At 49.6% G+C, this 23,203-nt stretch overlaps 2 protein-coding genes across 4 annotated transcripts in view; one reads left to right on the top strand and one right to left on the bottom strand.

The window, feature by feature from the left end:
- PGS1 (phosphatidylglycerophosphate synthase 1) overlaps positions 1-23,203 on the bottom strand; it is a 584,793-nt gene that overhangs the window by 247,079 nt on the left and 314,511 nt on the right. The gene's annotated exons all lie outside the window — the stretch shown is intronic.
- Positions 2,491-23,203, top strand: part of USP36 (ubiquitin specific peptidase 36) — a 34,593-nt gene continuing 13,880 nt past the window's right edge. For 2 of the 3 annotated variants that reach the window (XR_004486403.2, XM_033438645.2), the window contains exons 1-11: positions 2,491-2,648; positions 4,919-5,080; positions 6,653-6,914; positions 7,405-7,626; positions 14,463-14,573; positions 15,228-15,330; positions 18,501-18,568; positions 19,032-19,102; positions 19,728-19,810; positions 20,980-21,091; positions 23,034-23,174. Coding sequence is in view for 2 of the 3 variants with exons in the window: in XM_033438645.2 (XP_033294536.1) it covers positions 6,662-6,914; positions 7,405-7,626; positions 14,463-14,573; positions 15,228-15,330; positions 18,501-18,568; positions 19,032-19,102; positions 19,728-19,810; positions 20,980-21,091; positions 23,034-23,174 (1,164 nt within the window). In the remaining variant the exon portion in view is untranslated. Of the gene's footprint in view, positions 2,649-4,918; positions 5,081-6,652; positions 7,023-7,404; positions 7,627-14,462; positions 14,574-15,227; positions 15,331-18,500; positions 18,569-19,031; positions 19,103-19,727; positions 19,811-20,979; positions 21,092-23,033; positions 23,175-23,203 lie in introns of those variants that run through there. The other variant, XM_049701567.1, reaches the window with a different exon arrangement.

Here is a 23,203-nt window from a genome sequence, read left to right as displayed (position 1 = left end):
TAAGTATGTTACATAAAAGAAACATTCAAATTATTTTCCCAAATGATTGCATCATTTTACATTCCCTGCAGTTTTACAATCTATTTGCTTACACATTGTTTCCAATGTGTAGTCTTTTAGCTTCTAGCAGTTCCACAGAGTGTGGAACGTCAACTCATTGTGGTATTAATTTGCATTTCTCTGGTGACGTTTGAGATGGAGCATGTTTTAAAATTTTATTTATTATTTATTTTTGGCTGCGTTGGGTCTTCGTTGCTACGCGCGGGTATTCTCTAGTTGTGTCGATGGCCTTCTCATTGCGCTGGCTTCTCTTGTTGTGGAGCACGGGCTCTAGGCGCGCAGGCTTTAGTAGTTGTGGTGCATGGGCTCAGTAGCTGTGGCTTGCGGGCCCTAGAGCGCAGGCTCAGTAGTTGTAGCGCCCGGGCTTAGTTGCTCCACAGCATGTGGGATCTTCCCGGACCAGGGCTCAAACCCATGTCCCCTGCATTGGCAGGCGGATTCTGAACCGCTGCACCACCAGGGAAGCCCAGGATGGAGCGTTTTAGAAAAGACTTTCCTATGGGCCATGTGAACACACCTCTAGGAGATTCCACTTGGAAGCCTTCTAGGAGGGAATTTGACAGGGGGGTAGGGTGGGAGTGTGGGTGGCCAAAGGCTCCTCTCGACTTCCAGGTCTCAGATCACATTCTCAAGCAGCATGCGGGCCTTTTCAGGCAATAGCTTTGTCATCTAAGAAAAATTTCGGGGTTACCCCTGAGGGCCTGAGCTAAAGATGTGAACTTGGAGCCTGAGAAACCCGGGTTTAAACCACCACTTGCTTGCTGGGATCATGCACACTCAGTTTTATCATCTGTAAAATGGAAACAATATCTTTTTGTAGGGTTGCCATGAGGATTAAATCAGATAGTGTGGGCAAGTGGCCAGCTTGGTATCTGGCACATCATATGAACTCAGCAACGGGAACAAATGTCATCAGTATTGTTATTAGAATCAAAGATCTGCTGGAGATCATCTTTATTTCACAGATGATCACATGGAGGCCCAAAAGAAGTGTCCAAAGCAACGTGCTAACTAGGGCAGACCTGCGATAAAACTGAGGTCTCCGCATTCCTGGGCTACTTGCCAGCCCTCCGCCTCCCACCTGCTCCCACACTTTTTTTTGTGTGTGTGTGGTACGCGGGCCTCTCACTGTTGTGACCTCTCCCGTTGCGGAGCACAGGCTCCGGACGCGCAGGCTCAGCGACCGTGGCTCACCGGCCCAGCCACTCCGCGGCATGTGGGATCTTCCCGGACCGGGACACGAACCCATTTCCCCTGCATTGGCAGGCGGACTCGCAACCACTGCGCCACCAGGGAAGCCCGCTCCCACCCTTTTAATCACTCATTTATACATTGTATCAGACCTGGAAGAGTGACAAGGTCTTTGTCTGAATCATTGCTTTAGGGTGCAGAGTGGACTCCGGGACAAATCCCAATCTGAATCTCTGTAGTTGACGATTCTCACAGACAAGGCAGAGCTCAACCTCAGGTTCCTGCGGGTCTGTTTATACTTGTTTGCTTTTTCAAAAACGAGCACTCGCCAAGTGGTAACTACAGGTGAATTTTGTTCTAATTAAACCCATTCTCTCTCTCCATTGCCAGTCCCTGCTTGAAGGACTGTGCGGGGAATATAACGACTAGCTGCAGGTTTCTAGTTGCTTCACCCAGGATCGCCCAGCCTGCCCTTCACACTTGTCTGCCAAGGACACAGCAGATTGTGTTGTATACTCCAAGTGTTCCCTTTTAGGAAAAGTCGTTTTTTGTGGAGTAACAATATTCCTTTGCTTATGTGAGAGTATCTGGAGGTCAGGTCTGGAACTGCACTCTCTCCACCTGCCCTGCGGAACGGGACGGAAGGCAACCAAGTGGATTAGGTGAAAGACATTTTTAAAAGTACCGCAAAAGCAAAGCGCATTTGCAAACATTCAACCAAAACTTTAACGTAGTCATCACGGGATGACGCTTCTGAAGGAAGGGAGTGGGGTCAGGGAATTGCACAGGGCCCGGGACACTGCAAAGGTCAAATACCATCGCTCCCGATCCCTTAATCCCAAGAGCATTTTGCTCCGCCCTCCGGGCTTCACTGGGCCCGCTGCCCTCTTCTCGCCCGGCCTGTGTCTTGGTCACTAAATGCCCTAGAGGGTGCGATCAAGCATCCCGCGCCACCGCCCCTACTGCAGGTGAGAAAGAAGTGCGCCCGGACGCCGTCCTAGGTGCGCCGGCTCGCCAGACCCGGAAGCAGGCACTTCACGTGCTCTGCGGGAACTCGGGGGGCGCCGGCCAAGGGGGCGGGGCGTCTCAGGCTCTGCGTGCTTTCGTCATCGCGTAGGCTGGCGGGGCCGCGGGATGGGGAGGTGACGTATAGGGCACGTAAAGTGGCTGCGGGCGGGTCCAGGGAATAGGGCGGAAACTAGCACCGCCTCTTAAAGTTGCCGGGGCCTTTCGGTGTGCCGCCTTGAGGACTGTGGACCGCGGCTCCTTTAAGCGTCGCCGTGACACGTGTGTGAGGCGGCGGAGGCCCGGATGGTGCGTGTGCGGGGCCCGTGCCGAGCAGACGCCAGCTCTGCGGGCCTGCAGCCGGGCCAGCGGCGGAGCCAGCTGCGGGCCTGGTAGGCTAGGGCCGGGTTGGGGCGGCGCGAGGGCCGGGTGGAGAGCCTCTGCGCCGCGGGGCGTGGGACTGTGACTCCCGACGCTGGGCGCACCGGCGAACGCTCCGGGGAGACACGGGTGTTTGTTTGCGAGGGGCTTGGGGTCCACGGAGAGGCACCAGGGCTGCACCGTCCGCAAGGGGCTCCGGGGTCCACGGGGAGGCCCCGGGCTGCACGTCCACGGGGGGCTCCGGGGTCCACGGGGAGGTACTAGGGCTGCGCCGTCCCCGAGGGCTCGGGGGTGCACGGGGAGGCCCTGGAAGTGTGTCCTCCGTCCGGGCTGCCTCGGGTCTGCTCTCTGCTCTTCTCCACACACCGGGAGCGACCCGCGGTGCAGGGGAGAGCTGCCCCGGCCAGGAGCCCATGCAGGGGAGAAGGCAGCAGCCCGTGGCGGTGTTACGCATAGAAGCATCATTCATCCAGAATTCAGACTTTCTTCGGAATGGCTTAAGTCCAAATAAAGGGGAGGGCGTTCAGTTTGGCAGCAGAGTTGATATCTTGTTTGTTCTTTTTTTAGTAAGATATGTGGGAAAGCTCACCCCTGGAGAGGGTAACATTCCTTATGGTCTTGGTCGTGGTCATGGTCCTGGTGAGGGGATGGGTACAAGATATGAGTTTTTAAAATACCTATTTCTTTGGGCGGGTAGTATTGGGTCTCCCCTGGGGTTCTAGGAGCTAGAGCAGCGTCTTAAAACAGGGATGGATGAGAGAGGAAAACATCCTGGCCGTGACACAGTCCACTGTCTGTAAGGGATGGGAAGAATCAGGCCTCCAAGGAGAGGGGCGCTCAGTTTGCTCTTTCCTGGCTGGGGACCGATGCTTGCTCTGCAGAAGAGCCCCCTCTGAAAGCGCCCCAGGGAGGCCCCAGCCCTGTGCTGTCTGGGGCTCCTCCCCGCCAGCACGTGGTTGACCCTGTGAGTCTCCAGTGCATTTTATGCTGGAAAAATGCATTTAAAGGGAGGAGGGAGAGAAAACGTTCTTGAATGGTGATTGATTTAAGGAAGCTTTATTTGAGTAGAGGTAGAAATGTGCATAGATAAGTGAGAGCTGTTCCTGGACCGTGAGGAACGTGCACTGGAGAGAGCATCCTCCCTGAGTTTTGAAGCAAGTGTGTACATCAGAGGGCTTGTGATGGTTACAGGGACATTTTTCTCTGGGTCGCTGCACCTCAGGAATAAATCGTTTTTAGGTTGTTGCTTAATGTTTCGGGTTGAATTGGTGAGTAGAGGTTTGATCTTCCTGTTGAAACTTGAAAAATTCTGTTTGTTCAAAACCTCTTGACTCCACATCGAGGAGTGGGCTATGTGGAATGGGTGGGTGTCCTTTAAGTTATTTATCTCGAATTAAATTGGGTTAAATCTTCCAAGTTCTGTTTATCCTCTAGCTTCGAGAGGTTCCCAAACCCATATCCGCCCATGACAAGAGTCCTTAGCAACGTGTGATCTTGACAAGAAGAGGGACATTGTAGGGAGTTTTCATGAAACAGAAATCTTTACAGATTGACTTCATTCTGAGATCATGTTTATTATGCTCTTTTGTTTTTCTTTCTTTCTTTTTTTTGCTGTTAATATGCTTTTACTTATGGACATGAGACATGGTATATCTGAAGCTTGCTGTAAAGTAATGTGGGCTCAGGAGAAGAATCGACTGGTCCTACACAATAATTATTGACGCTGAATTAGGGGAGCGTGGCGGTTCCCTGTGATGTTCTCTCGACATTGTAAATGAACGTTTTCACAGTAAAAAGTTTTTAAGTACCTTAATGTTCTGTAATCACAGTGATTGTGGTTGGTAATTAAGAAAAAAAAACAAACTTAGCAGAGTGAAAATTTGGCAACTCTCATAGCGCCATTTTTTTGGGAACTCTTACTGGCTCATGAAATCTGAAAGTTGGAGATGATTATCTGTTATCTCTTAGTCTTTGCAAATGTGATGGAGTCTGGAGTTGACTGGCGTGTGGGGAGATTTTTGTTCACTGGGCTTGTCCCTGGCGTGAAGGTTAAGGTATGGAACAAAGGGCAGTGTTTTCATGTCATGTCCATCGAAATCGTTTGTAGTTAGTTAGCTCAGCTCTTCACTCTTCCTAAGTCCCGCACTATCCATATTCCTTCCGCCTTAATGCTGACTGTTCCTGGTAGATGGTTGGCCTTCCTACTCCGTGTCCAGGGAATGGGGCTGATGAGACAGCGGGAAGAGAGCTGGCCTCATGTGATGCTGTGTTCATCCCACAGACTCTGACACCCATTCTGGACGACACGCTTGTGGCTCGGTCATTGAACAGGCCAAAGCCTGGGAGCACGTGGTTTTGAGGGCCCAGCAGCACACCTGCCTAGTCTGGCCAAGCACCTGACTCCATGCTGCAGGAATAGCACCCCCAAGTTCAGACACCCCAGGTAAGCCCACATGTGGTCCAGCAGCCGTTGTGCAGTTGGTGAGAACGCTTAGATAATTCCCCTTAGGAAAGCTGCTTTTATTTTTTTCATGTCAAAGAACTTGTGCTTGCGTTTTTTTAAATAATGGTCTTACGTTTCTGTTCTTTACAGAAATTTTTATAGAAAAAGAAATTCGATCCACATACAGAATTAGGTGCCCTATAACCATAAATCTGGATGGTTTACCAAGAGGTGCTGGACGGGGTCCTTTGACTCGAGCAGAGTTTTGGATCCACCTGACTAGTTGGGTCTCCTGGCTCAGGCCGGCGACCACATACCTGGGGGAGGTCATCATTTTTCTGATGGGAGTAAGCTGTGTAAGGAACTATTTTTCTAACTGTGACTCAAATAGTCCTTGAGCTTTGGCCAGGGTGGTTGAGTTGACAGGTAGTGTGTGCAGTTAGAGGTGATGGGGATTTCGGGTTTGTTACAGTTTCTACACTGCGGCTTTAGGGACTGTTCCGCAGCCAGCGCTCAGCCCTCACCCAGTGTGTTTCTCCCCATTAAGCTCACAGGCACCTTTGACACTTGTTTTTTTTCTTCCTATTTTACAAAGAACGGTCTCCGGCAGTCCCAGTGATTGTCCCTGGAGGCTGTAGCTAATCCATGATGGAATAACCCAGGCCTGCCGCCTTCCAGAGCCTGAGTTGCCGCCACGGCCCCTGCCTGCTCCGCCCCACCCCCCCTTAAGTTTAGGCGTTTTTGTGTACACCATTCTAGTCCTATTACTATCTTCTCTCCATCACTTTTAAAAAGATAGTCTGTACAAGCACTATCCAGTAACACAAGCCACAAGTATAACTGAGTTTTACAGTGACCACATTAAAAATAAAAAGCAGGTGAAATGAATTGTCACAATATAACTTATTTAACCCAGTATACGTAAAATATAATCATTTCGGCATATAACTAGTCTTAAAATCACTGAGATGTTTTACACTTGCAAACTGACTCTTCGAAATGCAGTGTGTGTTCTACACTTACGGCACGTCCCAGTTTGGCCCAGCCTCATTTCTCCTGTTCAGTGGCCCCATGAGGCCCGTGGCCTTTGTTTTGAAGAGTGTGGTTCTGAACAGATGAGTGAGCTCATCTCACTGTCCATGCGAATTCCTTTATTGCATGGATTTGTGTGTGTGACCAGAGTGTCTTGGGAGAATTAGTGTTCTCCTGGTTTTGAGCAGACGTTAGGAGGACGTGGTTGCCTCTTGAGGGAAATTGCACCAAGTATGACGTCCAAAGTCACTTGATGGTACTTGTTGAAGAGAAGACGCCGAGAAGGTAGTCTCGCCTCCTCCGGGCCGTGTCAGTCCATTTAGTGCTGTTTGCGGAGGCACTTTGTCTTTTTGAGAGGAGAAGCGTGGGCGTCGCTGTGTCCACGTGGTCCGTACTACGTCTTGTGTCACCCTTCCTTTGTAAGGTTGGCTTTTATGGTGGGTCACATCTGTAAGGCCCAGGAGGGGGTTGTCAGGGAAGGGATGCTCTGTTCCTGGGACCCGCTTACCCGCCGCTCCGTGTTCTTTCCTATCCCCACAGTGATGCACCATGCCCATAGTCGACAAGTTGAAGGAAGCCCTCAAGCCTGGCCGCAGGGACTCGGCTGACGATGGGGAGCTGGGGAAGCTCCTGGCCTCCTCTGCCAGGAAGGTCCTTCTGCAGAAGCTGGAGTTTGAGCCGGCCAGCAAGAGTTTCTCCTACCAGCTGGAGTCACTGAAGAGCAAATATGTGCTGCTGAACCCCAGGACAGAGGGAGCCGGCTGCCACAGGAGCGGGGATGAGCCGCAGGCCAGGACACAGGGTACTGGGAGAGGGCCTCGCTCTGTGCTGACCAAGTGGAGGGACGAAGCATTGACTAATTAGTAGGACCAGAAACAGAGTGTAGTCACTTGTGAATGTCGTGCATGGGGTCAGTAGATTTTAGTTATGGAAGTAACGGTACAGGGTTGGTCAGAAAGAGATCTGTGTCCTTAGAGGTTCAAGAGCAGGCCTTGGAAACCAGACAGAGAAGTGGGGTGGGCTCAGAGTGCCAGGGCCCAGTTCTTCCAGCTGCTGATTCTCACAGCCTCGTCCTCTCATCCACAGAGGGGTCCTGGGGTGCTAGACCGACGCCGTCAGGGAGAGCCGTGGGGTGACAGGTGTTCTCCTGGGCTTCCGCAGCGGGAACCCAGTCACCCCTGGATGCCGCGTTCTGAGCACGTGCCCACCAAGTGCGCCACGGCACTTGCTCTGGGTGGTCTGCCTGGGCACGGAGTCAGACGGCCTCCTCTCTCCCATCCCTCCCCCTCCAGGCAGCGAGCGCGCGTACGAGAGCTGCGGTGACGGCGTCCCCGCACCCCAGAAGGTGCTCTTCCCCGTGGAGCGGCTGTCGCTGCGCTGGGGGCGTGTCTACCGTGTGGGCGCGGGGCTGCACAACCTCGGCAACACCTGCTTCCTCAACTCCACCGTGCAGTGCTTGACCTACACGCCGCCCCTGGCCAACTACCTGCTCTCCAAGGAGCACACGCGAGGCTGTAAGTGAGCGCTGTTCGGGGAGGGGGGGGCTCTGCACACGCATGGCTGTGAGTGTGCACGTGCAGTGGGGTGGCCCTGGGTCCTCGGGGCCAGATGGTCTCCTAAGTGGACAAACCCGTGTGCTCACGGTGCTGCCAGTTCAGCCCGGGTCCAATTCAGGAGTGAAATAGTAACTGATAAATAGTAACGCTTTATAGTAACTGATAAATCCTACATTTGAATTGTGCCAGCTGCAGGATGGGCCGTGAAAGAGAATCAGGGTAGAGTAATGGTCTCTAAACTGGGCTGAAAGTAATTACCTGAAGAGAGAAAAGGGTTTTCAAAAGATACCTGCGAAATACGTGTATTCGGTTGTTTTATACACCTGTTTTTGTAGCAATGTTTTATGTACATCATAAAACATCCTCCAAAGTGGAAATTGAATGTGGGTAAAATAAAGATGAAAGAAAATATAACTTACCCAAACTGAAGAAAACAGAAAGTCTGAATAGCCTTTCAACCATTAACAAAATTAAATCAGTGGTTAAAATTTTTCACATGAAGAAAACACCAGGCTGAGACAATTTATGGGTAAGTTTTACGAAACTTTTAAGAAACAGATCATTTCAGTGCTTCCTGAACTCTTTCAGAGAAAAGAAAAAGAGAGAAAGCTCCCTAGCTCGTTCAGTGAGGTTCTCTTAACTTGGATAACAAAATTAAACAAGCACAAAGTGAGAAAGAAAAATTACAGTTCCCTCTTGTTCATGAATATGCATGTAAGAATTCTAGATAAAATACTAGCAGATTCAATAGTCTTTTAAACACTGTGAGCAACTTGTGTTCATCCTAGTAACACAAGGATGTTCTGATATCAGAAAACCTCCAAATGCAATTGTGGAGCCAGTATAGCACAGCAGTTACAAGCACCACTCTGGAGGCTGGCCTGCTGGGTTTACATCCTGGTTCTGCCACCCGGCGACTGAGTCCTAGAGAATTACCTGACCTGTTCCTCATCTGCAAAGTAATAATAATATTTCCTTCATAGCGTTTTTGTAAAGCTTACATGAATTATGTCGAGTGCTTAGAATAGTACTTGGCACACAGTAGGTTCTACATCCGTGACTGCTAATCTTGCTACCTTAGTTGCCGTCACTTTATTAACAGATTAAGAGAGAAAGGTCGCCTGAAAATAGATGCCCCAAAAAATTATGATAAAGAAAGCTCTTAGCAAAGTAGCAACAGAGGGATTTTTTTACTAATATTGATAAAAGGTATCTAGCAACAACTACAAAAAAGCATTCCAATTAGGAAATAGTAGAAGCACACCTCTTAAAAATAAGGAGAGAAGCCAGGGTGGCCACTCTCTGTACTTGTGTTTGATATGCTGGTCCTGGCCAGAGCAGTGACACAGGAGACAAGAGGAGGGAGTAACACTCTTGTTAGTTGAAAATGATATTCCTGCGTAGAAAAACAAAGGAATCCATAGACAAATTAGAAATTCGGGGGAATAAGAAAGAAATTTGGCACTATGACTAGATATAACATCAGTATACAAAAAGTTACTTGAATTTCTCTACACCAAACAAGAAATTGTTAAAAAAAAAATTTTGCTATTATAAAAAATTGTATAACAGCAACAAAAATGATAAAGTGTGGAGACCCAGATTACCAAGATATACGTGGAAAACCTCTCCTGGGAATTCAAGGGCATTTTATGATGACCTACACACGGAGATTGCTACCTTCACAGAGGGAAGCCTCAGTATCATAACAATGTTGGATCTCTCCCAAATTAACGTAGAGATTATTGTAGCTCCAGCTGATTCTAAAATTTATATGGAAAAGAAAAGCAAAGGACCAAAATCACCAAGACACCTGTGAAGAATATGAGAAGCGGTATACTTTAGCAGCTGTAAAGTCTTTTTGTAAAGTTAGAGACGTTAAAACGGCAGAGTTGAGTCAGGGAGGGAGGTGCTGACCGATGGAGAGACAGCCCAGAAACAGAGCCACGAATGCGTGGACGTGTGGCATTACGCACCATTTTTTCACATATACATGTGTCTCCTGTTTTAAATAAATGGAACTTAAAAATAATCGGAAAAAATGAAATAGAATCCCCATTTCACAGCATACTCACACCAAAAAATGGATTTAAAACTTCTCAAAAGGGCTTCCCTGGTGGCACAGTGGTTAAGAATCCTCCTGCCAACGTAGGGGACACAGGTTCAAGCTCTGATCTGGGAAAATCCTGCATGCCGCGGAGCAACTAAGTCCATGTGCCACAACTACTGAGCCTGCACTCTAGAGCCCGAGAGCCACAACTACTGAGCCCATGTGCCACAACTACTAAAACTTGCATGCCTAGAGCCCGTGCTCTGCAACAAGAGAAGCCACCGCAATGAGAAGCCTGTGCACTGCCACGAAGAGTAGCCCCCACTTACCGCGACTAGAGAAAGCCCGCGCACAGCAACGAAGACCCAACGCAGCCAAAAATAAATTAAATAAATAAATTTATTTAAAAAAAAAAACTTCTCAAAAGTAAAAACAATGCTTTTATAACAGACATGAGCAAGTATCTTTCTGACGTTGGGTTGGGAGAAAGCACTAACCATTAAAAAAATTGATGAATCCGGCTGCATTAAAATTAAGAACTTTTGTTCATGAAAAAACAAAATTAAAAGACAGGGAGCTACAAACGAGGAGGTGACACCTGGGATGCATAAACAACAAAGGATTGGGACCAAGAATATATACAAAACCACAAATCAACAAGGAAAAGAGAATATCATATTAAATAGATAAACATTAGGAGCAGGCATTTTATAGGAGAGGAAGCTCACGTCATGGGGCGGAGGAGGAGATGGCTAGTAACCGCGTAACCTGGGAGACGCTTTCCACCTTTGTGGTCGATGAGGATTCGGAAGTCTGACGGTACCGAAGGTCGCAGGGGATGGAGGTCAATGAGATTCTTTGTAAACTCCTGGTCTGAGTTGGCATAACTGCTTTGGAAAACAATCTGGTGTTCTCTGTCATATAATCTACACTTAGCAATTCTGCAGAAAAGCTCTGGTATCTGTGCACCAGGAAACCTACAGCAAAAAACTGTAAGCAACCCAGATGCCCATCAGCACAATGGGTACCTGAATTATATAGGCATGTGGTAGAATATTATACAGCAGTGCAGAAGAATGGGTTCGCTCCATGAATGAGTCCGAATAACATAGTGTTGAGTGAAGAAAAAGCCCCAGAAGACTGCATGCAGCATGAATTCCTATTTATAAAATTGAAAAGCAGACAGTTTGTTGTTTAGGTGTACGTATATGTGATAAAACTTAAATAAATAAAAGTGATTTTTAAAAGTAGGTAAATAATTAGAAATCAGGGCAGAACCAGAGGCAGGGACATGGGAGTGTGGGAGGAACATCGTTATGATAAGAGTTTGGGATTGCATGACGTGTTCAGGGATATTAGTTATATTATTAAAAAAGAATGGAAGAAGGCCAGGCTATGGGACTACTGTAGTATTTAAATGTCTCGCAATGGATCACAGTAGCACTAGCTACTATATCAAGGCACAGTGCACACTTCTAAGATGAAGTTGATTATACATCTCTGTTTCCAGTAGTTACCTTGGTGATGGCTGAGGTTGTTTTGGGTGGACTTTACTAAGGTTTGACTGGACTGTCTTTGTTTTTATCTCATGACGTTGGCGGTGAGAGCCTCTCTCCTGAGCCTGTAGGTCGCTCGGCCGTTTTCGTGTTCCCTGTGCTTCTGCTGTTGGTTTCTCTGCAGGAATCTTTGAGCTGTTGTCAACTTTGCAAGGGTTAATACAGTTAAAAGTAGGTCACATCTGTAAGTCCGTGTAACCTGGCACAAGTAAACTGTGGTATATGGGGGCAAGGGCTTCAGTTGGGAGCAGCCCCTCCTCCTGTGAGCAACGCAAGCAGACCTGGGGAGAGTGCCAGTGTCCCTCCATGTCACTCTATGAAATGTCACTAAGCCTTAATTTCTTGGCTTTTTTAGAGTAAAATGTATTAAGAGAAATTTTAATATTTTTTTACTGGCACCTGACTGGATCCCCAGGTGACCCCTAAGTGGGCTTGGGCTGTCCTCTCTTCCTCGAATTCACTGTTTGAAGATTCTCAAGGGTCCAGGGAAGTATGGCTTGAACATGACAAGGGGCTGCTTGCACAGAGCCCCAGTCCTGCAACGTGCCTGGACCACTTCAGGATGTATCCACAAAATAAACACTGTAAAATATCCAGGAGGATTAAATCCTATTCTTTTGCACCTTCTTCCCCAAATTTAAGTAGTAGTGTCCCCCAAATCATGGATACAACTTTTATGATATATTTTCCTAAATTACCTGGACAAAGTGTCCACGGGCTTTTAAAATTAAACTTGCACATTACCAGGGATTTGGGAAATCCTGTTTCAGGTATTTCTGGGTGAAATTGTTACTTGCCCTATTTTTTTTTTTTTTTTTTGTGCTGAGTCACAAGGCTTGCGGGATCTTAGTTCCCGGACCAGGGATTGAACCCTTGGCGGTGAAAGCGCCGAGTCCTAACCACTGGACCACCAGGGAGTTCCCAGTTGCCCTATTTAAGAGTGATGATTTATTAGTCTAAAAGTCTCAGCGTTTTAGATAATGATTAGAGGCTTAATTTCCACACGACTTTCATAGGAGTATCTTAACATGAATCAGATTTTGTAAATGGGAGCTCTTTTTGTTTGCTTAACGTTTGTTGTCTTAAATAACATTAGGTTTTTTGCCTCAATTTGAGCCTTCTCCACAATTATTGCCCTTTAAAAAATAAAAGTAATGAATGGATATAGAGTTGAGAAAACTCTAAAATGAAAAATAAAAGCCTCTCCTTCATGTAAAGGCATTAATCACATGAATGGTTTTTTGATTTCCCTCCAAGAAGAATTTTTTGTGTAAATACTAGCATTTTTTAAAAATTAAACTTTTTTGCATTATGGTAAGTGCATATAACGTAAAATTTACCGTTTAAAAATAAATTTACCGTTTTAAGTGTACAGTTCAGTAGCATTAAGTACATTCACACTGTCATGCAACCATCACCACCATCCATCTCCAGAACTTTTTCAAACTGGAAGTCCGTCCCATTAAAAACACCCCCCCCCCCCGCCAGCCCCCATCCTTGGTACCCTCCATCCTACTTTTTGTCTCGGTGACTCTCACTGCTCCAGGTACTTCATGTAACACAAACACAAGTGCTTGTCCTTCTAGGACTGGCTTACTTAGTATAATGTTCTCAAGGTTTCTCTTTGTTGTAGCAGGTGTCAGAATTCCTTTTCTTTTTAAGGCTGAGTAATATTCCACTTTATGTATAGACCACATTCTTTATCCATTCGTCTGTCAATGGACGCTCAGATTGCTTCTACATTTTGGTTCTTGTGAATAATACTATAAATGTGGGTGTACGAGTATCTCTGAGACTCTGCTTTCCCTTCTTTTGGGTAAATACCTGGAAGAGGAATTACTGGATTATATGGGAATTCTATTTTTAATTTTTTGAGGAACTACCATACTGTTTTCCACAGTGGCTGTACCATTTGACATTCCCACCAGCAGTGTACAGGGGTTCCAGTTTCTCAACATCTTTACCAACATGTGCCCTTTTCGTTTGTAGATACTAGGATTTTTTTGTGTGTATATGGTAAACAGGCTGCATGCTGTTTCATTTTTTAATTTGAGATAGGTCTAAGTAACTGGGTGATTGGAGGTGTTCAGGGGGAGAATAATGGATTGGTGTGAATTTTGTGTTAGGCGCTGGGTCTGTTGAGGAAGGTCGTGCGCTATATACACGACTACAATATCTTGTAGAACTAAAGATGTGCTTGCCCTTGGACCCAGAAATGCATCTTGTAGGTATATGCCTTAGAGAAACTGACATGCGCACAAGGACCATTCACCACAGCGTTTGTGATAGCAGGAAAAGGCGGGGAGGTTGGCATGCAGGAAAAGGGGGGTCGTGTGGATGAACTGTGATCTGGAGCAGGGATTAAAGAGCAGTTTATAGAGAGTGAGCTTAAACATGAAGCTGCAGTATCCTGGTGAGTGAGTGCCACGTGTGGAATACAGTGAATCCATGAATGGGAACAGTGGTGACCTGGTTGGGGAGAAGGATGAAGCATGTGGGGAACAGGGTTGTGAGAGGTTGAGAGGGGAGTTCAACTATCACACCAGTACTTGACTGAAAAATCACCTAAAATGGGGTGTAGTCTTTGCTCTTCTCTATGTATTTAAGATCATAATTGTAAGTAGAGGTAGAAGCATAATGCCATCTCGCTTAATTCCTGGGGGACAAATAGTTTATCCAGAGCACGGGGACTGGCCGCAGCCTGGGGGCTCTGTGTGGCCCACCGCCGGTCTTTATGGACCCGTCCCCACCATGTAGGTGTCGCCTGGGGCCGCTTGGGGTGCCAGAGCTGCAGAGTCGGGCCATTAGGCTGGGGGGGCACGTGCCCGGGGTCTCCCCAGAGCTGGCTGAGCCCCTGTGTCTCCTGGAAACCAGAGCAGAGGTTCCTACACTGAAGAGCACATGAAGCGGGTGTCGGGAAGCCCAAAATATTCTAGCCTGTTGACCATGTGATACAGTTTGGAAGTCAGAGAAAACATTGTTCTAAACGGTGCTTGAAAACTCAGACTCCTCGGGCTGGGTTGCAGCCGAGCCCGCAACTGTGGAGAGACCGGGTCCCGGGTGCTGCAGGCGGCGTGGGAGCTTGGGCCGGGCTGTCGGGCTCCTGCTGTCTCTGCCGGGCGGGAGGCCATGTCGTCAGCTCTCCTGGGAGCTCTCGCCTTACCACGACCGCCTGTCCGTGCCCGCAGGTCACCAGGGAAGCTTCTGCATGCTGTGCGTCATGCAGAACCACATCATCCAGGCCTTCGCCAACAGTGGCAACGCCATCAAGCCCGTGTCCTTCATCCGAGACCTCAGGAGTAAGAGCGGCTTCCTTCTGGCGGGGGGCAGAAGGGAGGGCTCGGGAGGCTGCACGCACAGAGTGTAGCCGACTAAGCGAGCCCTGGGGCTGGATGTGGAGGAGTCCACACCAGGTGGTGGTGGTCCCCGCCCTGAAGATCAGGCGGCTTTGGCCAGGCCGGGAGCTGTGTGTCATGGGCCTGGAGGTGGGGAGCAGGTAAGGGAGGGCTGCGGGGCCTTTTCTCAACGTCGGAGAGACCAGTGTCCATGTGCTGTGGCAGTCAGATATCTCCCTTAGCAGAAAAGATGGGCTCATTGGTTTTTGAAGCCGGTGTAAGTTGTATTGCGATGACATAGTGATAATCTGCCATGGTCTGTATTGGCTCCTGGAAAACCAGCTTTAGTTCATCAGTGGATCTCATATCCTTAATGCTTGGTGTTCATTCGTGCTTTCTGTTAAGTGTAGAGGGTTTAAGCCCTTAGGTCTCATTGAGAAGATAACTGCCGTGAGGGTGGTACCTGGGATGTAGGAAGCCAGGCAGGCTCCTTTTCCTCGCTTGGGTTTAGTCCTGGGTCTGCTAGGAGTTGGTGATGAGACCGACAGGAGTGGGACGTTTGGAGAGCAGGCAGGAGCTTTTCCCTTCCGGCCTGATGCTTCTTCCTTTCCTCCTTAGAGATCGCCCGGCATTTCCGCTTCGGGAACCAAGAGGACGCACACGAGTTTCTGCGGTACACCATTGACGCCATGCAGAAGGCCTGCTTGAGCGGCTGTGCCAAGTACGTGCTCCTCCCCCCACCCCAGGCTGCCTCTGTGGACCTTAGCCCCGTGGCCCTGAGCTGAAGCTCCAGCAAGGGGTCGCACTGCTTCCCAGGAAAGGGCTTCTCCTGCTGCAGGGCAGGTGGTGGCCATCTCTGTCCCAGCAACTCATGGAGGGAAATGCCTTTTTTTTTTTAAATGTTTATTTATTTATTTTTGGCTGCGTTGGGTCTTCGTTGCTGTGTGCAGGCTTTTCTCTAGTTGCGTCAAGCGGGGGCTACTCTTCGTTGTGGTGCGCGGGCTTCTCATTGTGGTGGCTTCTCTTTGTTGTGGAGCATGGGCTCTAGGCGCGCGGGCTTCAGTAGTTGTGGCATGTGGGCTCAGTAGTTGTGGCTCGCGGGCTTAGTTGCTCCGTGGCATGTGGGATCTTCCCGGACCAGGGCTCGAACCCGTGTCCCCTGCATTGGCAGGCGAATTCTTAACCACTATGCCACCAGGGAAGTCCTGGGAAATGCTTTAATAGATCTCTTCGAGGATCTTATGCTACTGACAGGGACTTTTCCCATCTTTTAAAAATCACCTCATTATTTTGGTACTGAGGATGGGGTGGTAGAAATTATAATGTCTTTATGGAAGAACTTGAAAGGCTGCAGGAAAACTTGAGGGTAAGGAGATTATGATTTTTGAGGTTTCACTCTGCTCAAATTTGAGAGCGTAGACAAATGCACATGACGGATTTATGGTTGGTTGCTTAGTCTTCCCTTTTGTAAAACAGCTACTGTCAACAGTGTTTTTGTATCATTCTTGGATTTTTGGGTTCAGAGAGAAGAAAGGAGGCAGGTAGTGCTGCCTAGGCTTGGAATAGAACTGAGTCCTGGACTCTGGAAATACAACTCAGGAGTCATATCTGGAACATCCTTTGGGAAAGTTAGTTGAGTTGTAGCCATGAGGATGGGAAACCTCTGTTTCAGTGGATGAAACTCTGATGTCATTAAACCTGACCCGTAGCCCGGTAAAGTGGTCTGTCTTTGGTGACCCCGCACTGGTTGGGAAGTGACTCTCCCCTCGGGAACACACGATGGCATTGCTTTTGCTTGTGTTAAAGGCCCTTTTTTCCCCTTAATGCCTGGGAATGTTTCTCGTGTTCTGCTTTATGTATTTGATGGTACGGTGCCCTTTCGGGTGCCGGGTTGTTGGTGTTCTCATGTCTCAGCCGCCCCCTCCCCACGGCTGCACCGCACACCCCCGCACCCCTGCTTCCTGTGCCCCTCACTCCATCTCCTTTGAGTCTCTCCTCCATGTGCCCCTCGAAGTTCAGTCTTTGTTTCTTTCCTGAGTTCAGTGAACTTTCCCTCCTTTTGGTCGTTTTATCTTAGTTTTAAGGCGTGTTCATGGTGTTCTTCCATCTCCCCACATGCTTGTTTGGGGTCTTCAGTTCAGCCTGGAGTTTGTGTCGCTGTCTTCTCCTGCTTCATGTTGCTTCCGGGGGGCTGATTCTAGTCAGGTAGGGTGTCAAGTCTCCTTCACCATTTTCTACCGCAACCGCCTTTGCTTCCGTATCACGAGGATTTGGCGATTCGCTCGGCTCTTGCTTCGGGCGCCCCCTTCTGGCCACACAGCGAAGCACATGCTGGAGTGGGCAGCTTTTCCTCTGGGGGCAGAAGGGGCTTGTGGCCTCAGTATTTTTATGTTCCTTGTTCAGGACCCTGGTTTTCCCCTTCATTCTCCTGCCCTGAATCCCCTGCTCCCCAAGGAGCCTGCCTGCCTCCTCCCGCTGAGTTGCTGCCTTGGGGGCTGCCTCCCAGCCACATCCTGTTGCCAGGACGCTTGGGAGCCTCACCTTATAGGAGGTGCCGCACAGGCCTCAGGTCCCCTCGTCCCTTCTCCTTTCCCTCCCTTCCTCTGGGACGCTCGGTGGGAGCGTCTGGGATAACTTTTTGATCTGGCTTTATTTTCCTACTTCTGGGTGATTGAATGTCTGCGCTGTCCCTGCTTCCAGCTGAACTGAGGGTGCGTCCTGTGTGGTCCTCTGGGCTCCTGTCCTGATGGGCTTCTGGTGACCCGGGGGGCGACCTGGAGTTCAGCAGCTCCATCACACCCAGAGGCTTTCAGTCTGCTCTGAGGTTATGTCCTCGCTAGTTTGGGGACCTAAAATGTCCCTTCTTTGACGAGTGGTGGTGACAGTATAGAAGGTAGCAGCCGATTTTTCTTTTCCTAACGTGCAGAATAAAAATCTGCTGACCCTTTGTTGGTCCCCCACGTGTTTTGGAGCTATACTCCTCAGTGCGTCTGGGCAGCACAGCCATGAATAGTCGTGTGGCCTGAACAGGAGGCTGAGACCAGGGCGCCTGGCTCGCTCTGCTGGTGGTGGGAGGTGGCCGCCTGCGGAGGGAGGTGCCGGGTTAGCAGCACGCACGCCGCCGCCCGCCCCCGCCCGGGAGGCAGAAGCACCTGCAGGAGGTGGTGGGCAGGAGACTGGGGCCTGGGTGGACACGGGGAAGCTCTTCCCGGCAGGGAATGGGCCTTGCCACATAGTGCTTTTGTGGCCCAAAAGACCAAAAGGTTAGCTGCGTTTGTGTCCTGGAGGTCTCGGGGACTCAGGACAGTTGCAGAGGAGTGGATCAGATTCGGTGGGTTGCAAGCAAAACCAGGAGCAGAGGCTAGACGTAGGGTATTGTTTCCAGAATCTTCGTTACGTGAGTCGCTGTGGGTGCAGGCGCTGCGCTAGGTGCTCTCTGGAGCTCTGCTTTGCGGCTCTGGGGCTGGGGGTTTGAATGTAGGTCTTCCGGACCCTAAAGCCCACGCCCGTGCTCACTGCTGTCCTGCTGAGAGGGTTCAGAGGGGGAGTTTGTCCCTGCTCACCCTGCGCTCCCTTTCCCAGAGGTGCGCGTGTGCGGTGCCCACGAGGGACTGTGGGGCTGAGCTGGAGCGGAGAGGGGTGGGCCGGGGGTGGGGTGACGTACAGGTCCATCCGGCCTCTTGCTCCCCGTGCCGAGGGAGGTGAGGCGGCGGCTGTGGGGAGCAGGCCACGCGGGTCAGCACGTGCGGAGGCCTCGGGGCGGAGCTGCCGCTGACCAGGTGGGACCTTTCCCGTCCTCGCACTGAGTGGGTAACAGCACAGGGGCTGGCGGGGCTGCCGGCCTGCTTCTTGGCCCCTGTCCTCCCCCTGAAGGTCATAGCCTTTCTGCAGGTTGGATCGTCAGACGCAGGCTACGACTTTGGTCCATCAGATTTTTGGAGGCTATCTCCGATCACGAGGTAAGTGGAGAAACGTTCTCTGCCCCTTCTTGTTGGGGATTAGAGTATTAACCAGAAAGGCTTGGTGTTGGCGCCCAGGCTGGCCCGCCAGGCCCAGGAGGCCTGCAGCCTGGTTTGTGCTCCGCAGCCCCGCCTGCTGCTTTGCTGGGGGCCCCGTTCCTGGGAGGGGGTTTGGAGCAAAGCATCAGGAGCCTGTGGATGCGGGTGGTGTTCCTTTTCCTCAGACTCCATAGTTGCTCAGATGTGGCCGCTGCCCTTGGCATGGGAGTGAGCACCCCTGGGGCAGCTGGCCAGGCTGGGAAGGCACCTCGGGGTGTGCCCTCGTCTCCTCCTGAGCACTTCCCATCCCAAGATTTCAGGGGGCTGGTGAGCTGGTGGTCTGCCTCCAGTTCTCAGACTTGGAAACGGGGTGGTGCCCTGGAGGCCCTGCACCCACCCCACTGCCCCCCTTGTTCTCTCGCAGTGAAGTGCTCCGTGTGCAAGAGCGTCTCAGACACCTACGATCCCTACTTGGATGTGGCACTGGAGATTCGGGTATAGACCCTGTCATGCTGTTTCGTTTGCATTAGGACAGGGAGGCCAGAGGGCAAAGACCCCAAAGAACAAAAACCTATGAGGGCATGTGATCCAGGTAGATCAGGAAAGAAATACTTGGAGTCCTACATTTTCGTGTATTTCTTCCTAGCCATTTCCCTCTGCGAGTTCTATTTTTTTCAAAAAGAAGAGGGAAAATAATGCAGTTTTGTGCCCTGAGGCATGAATAGAGGCCACACTGAGTGCAGGGCTTGAGCAGGGAGGTCCGGTGTGCTGCGGGCAGCTTTCACAGGCTGCGCATTTCGGAGCGGCCTTCCTTTCTCCCTGCTCGAGCTCTGCAGGAGGTGAGCTCACCTCAGCCTGAGGTCTGGACTGGACCCTCTGAGGCCTTGATAAACCCCCAGGGCTGTGATCCTCGTCAACAGAGGAGGGGTAACAGCCTGGCTCCCTGTTCCTTCGCCATGTTCTGACTCCCAGAAGGTGGCAGCTAGCAGGCCAGTTCTTATGCAAGTGAAATGTTGTGATTTGCTGCGTCAGCCTGAAAAAGACCTTACATTTGGCATTTCTGGAGAGTCAGCCTATTTCTTCCGCTCTTTGTTCTATTCCCTGTTTTTGTCCTTCTCAGCAAGCTGCAAATATCGTGCGTGCCCTGGAACTTTTTGTGAAACCAGATGTCCTGAGTGGAGAGAATGCCTATATGTGTGCGAAGTAAGTTTCGTTTTGCTTGCGGCAAAAAGATCAAGCCGGCCAGAAAGAAAATATGTCACCTAACCTGACACGGCTGCCGTCCTCTCCCTCCCTCTAGCCCTCAGAGGTGACCACTGTCCACATTTCTTTTTTTTGGCCGCGCCTCACGGCTTGCAGGATCTTAGTACTCGACCAGGGATTGAACCCAGGCTGTGGCAGTGAAAGCGCCGAGTCCTAACCCTGGACCACCAGGGAACTCCCAGTCACTGTCCACATTCTTGAGTGGTGTAGATGTGTCTTAAAACTGAAAACCTTTAAACAACACAGATGGAGGGATAGCTGTGGTTGTCATAGCTGCTGTTTATTATGTGGCACTTACTCCGTGCTGGTCCCTGTTCTGAGGGCCTCGCGTGCACTCACTCGTGAAGCAGGGACTGTTATTACCCCCATTTCACAGGAGGAGAAAACTGAGGCACAGAAGTGGAGTGACTGGACATGGCCGTCGGCTCCGGAGGTCGTCCTGCCTCCTCGAAAAGCCGTGTTCTGTGGCTTCCGTTTTTGACTTGAGTTGTCCTCGGCATTTTTCCGTTTCAGCAGTTGTGACTGACCTCGTCCGCTTTAGGGTTGTGCAGTCTCAGTGTGTGGCTGTTACTTTATATCCAAGTCATTTAAGAGCTGTAATCACTAATGAAAGTTTTCTCACTATGCTTTTCAGGGGGATGATTCTGTGCCTGAACCCTGCTTTTTATCCCTCTCAGTTCACCTCCTTTGGCTCTAGAAGCTGTTCACTTTTGCCTCTGTCTTCTCCCCCTTCATTTCCTTGTCTTCTGGCTTTGCTTTCGGTGATTTCCTGCCTGCCTGTTTATCTCTTGGCCACATCTGCTCGAATTTGGTTTTCCTGTGTTATAGCCCAAAGTTACTTTTCCATGCATCTTCTTTAGTCTCCTCATTGGGAAAGTACTTTGTTTTTGCTTTAGAATCTCCACCTTTTCTCTAGTCCTGGTGGCCCTGCCGTAGCTTTCCTTTCCTTAAGTGGTGTTGATTGGTTTTTAGGGGTGCGGAGGGCACAGTCTCATTTAAGAAGACCCCTTATTTAAAGTGCAGTTCCTGATATTCTGCTACTGACCTAGTGTGAGGACAGCAGTCCTCAGAGCACGAGCTGATAGCTCTTCCTCTCCCCTTCCTCGCAGATGCAAGAAGAAGGTTCCGGCCAGCAAGCGGTTCACCATCCACAGGACGTCCAACGTCCTGACACTCTCACTCAAGCGCTTTGCCAACTTCAGCGGGGGGAAGATCACCAAGGTGAGCACTCACAGCGCCCAGGCTGCTTGGTCAGCGCTTTCTGAAAGATTCCAGGCTCTACTCCAGACTGAGTGGATTCAGATCCCTGGAAGACAGGGCCCAGGAGTCCGCATTTTTGCAAAATCCCTAAATGATCATTATGCAGTCAAGTTCAAGAACATTTTTTTTCCCAGCATCTTCCTGTGCTTGGGGTGTTCCTGCTGTAGAAGGTCTGGGTGGCCCAAGAAATCAGTGTGATGAACACTGTGCTCCATGTCCTGTTTGTCTCTAAAGCAGGTGCAGCTGCATGCCGTGCCTTTTTGTGGAGTGTAATAATTTACTTTTTTGCACAGTGGTGTTTTAATAGAAGATGCCTTGCCTCATAAGGGCCTGGAGATGTGTTCTCGGTTGGTAGAGCCTAGCTGTGTGGTTTGGGGCGAGGCACTTGTCTGAGCTTTCAGTCTTCTCACTGGCAGTGGTAGTGGTTAGGTCAGCATTTCCCAAACTGGTGTTCTGCAGAACGGTAGTATGGTACCCTGAAAAAAAGTGTTCCGTGTTCTGTGTTCAGCCGAGTTTGGGAAACGCCAAGCCCAAGTTAAAATAGTTCTTTTTAATTGCAGACCTTCTCAGAGCCTTTATTAAGCTGTGTCGTATTTTGAATCTCCAAGAGGAATTTACTAAACTCAGTTACCGAGGGAGTCACTCATTCCTCCGTTCTAACACTTGGGCTTACATTGCACCGTGCCGTGCGAGGCACTGGGAAATCAGTGGGAGATAATCAGTGCTGAATGAGGTCGTGTCGCTTCTGCCCTGAGGATCTCACGTTCCGCCATAAAATCTCCTGGAATTAGTTTTCCATTAGGACACAGTTTGAGAAACTGGTCTGTTTGATTTTGGCCCCATGTCTAGCAAGATTGGACTGGGGCTCCTGAGCCTATTGGGTGTGTTGGCTTTTGAGATTTTGAGATTGTCAATAGACAGGAAAAGATATGTCGGTTAATATCATGACATTCTGTTGATCCAGACAAACAGGTACCAGCTGTATGAAGCCCAAGAACAGGCAGAAGTAACCACTTGCCGTAGGACTTGGAACAGTGGGTGCTTGAGATGGGGGCACTTACTGGACAGAAGGGGGTTTTCTGGGTCCGTGTCTGTCTCTTGAATGGAGTGTAGGTTACCATCAGTGTACACTGGTCGGAACTCACCAAACTGTACTCCTATTTTCACTCTGTGTAAACCGTACTTCTTTTTTTGGCCGCACTGTGCGGCATGGGGGATCTTAGTTCCCAGACCAGGGTTTGAACCCGTGCCCCCTGCAGTGGAAGTGTGGAGTGTTATCCACTGGACTGCCAGGGAAGTCACTGTACTTCATTTTTTTAAAAGTCTATATGTGCACAGGCAGAAATGCAAGTATGTTATATCTGTATCATTCAAAGATCATGTTTGGTAATATTTTCTTATGAAAGATTGTTGATTTCTAAAATAACTTATGGCATGACCTGCATCCTGAGCTACTCCATTAAAATTTTAACCTGCTGTTTCAATTAGCCGTGTGGAGTCAGCACCTGTTTTCCTGAAGCCCTGACTCCCAGCGCTGTCCCCCTGTACTCCCCTTGCAGTGTTCCTGCATGGTGGCAGGGAGGAGAATGAACAACTCTTCTCCTTTCACATGTGGGACCCAGGTAGTGAGAGAACTAATTGGGATGCACGGCTAAGATAGGAGACCATAAACCACTTGTCAAGACAATAAAGTAAGAGTTTCTCATAGAAATTCCATAGAGTTTCCATAGAAAGACTGCACTTTTCTGCTTCTTTTCTAATCACTGACTAAGGGAGGCCCCCGCCTCAGCCTTGCTGTGTGCCCATTGCCCCACATTGTTAAAGACCAGCTGATGGAGAGGGCAAGGTGACCCTTACTCCCAATGGTGAATTGTAATTGCCTTTTCCTTGGCTTTTCAAACAGGATGTGGGATATCCGGAATTCCTGAACATCCGTCCGTATATGTCCCAGAGTAATGGTGAGCCTGTCATGTACGGACTGTATGCTGTCCTGGTCCACTCGGGCTATAGCTGCCACGCCGGGCACTATTACTGCTACGTGAAGGTCAGTGGCTCCTGTGTTGGTGTCAGGCT

Source organism: Orcinus orca, chromosome 19 (assembly GCF_937001465.1).
Source record: "Orcinus orca chromosome 19, mOrcOrc1.1, whole genome shotgun sequence".
In the NCBI taxonomy this organism is placed as follows: domain Eukaryota; kingdom Metazoa; phylum Chordata; class Mammalia; order Artiodactyla; family Delphinidae; genus Orcinus; species Orcinus orca.
The sequence above is the reverse complement of the archived record's forward strand: the minus strand, read 5'-3'. Positions and strand labels throughout refer to the sequence as shown.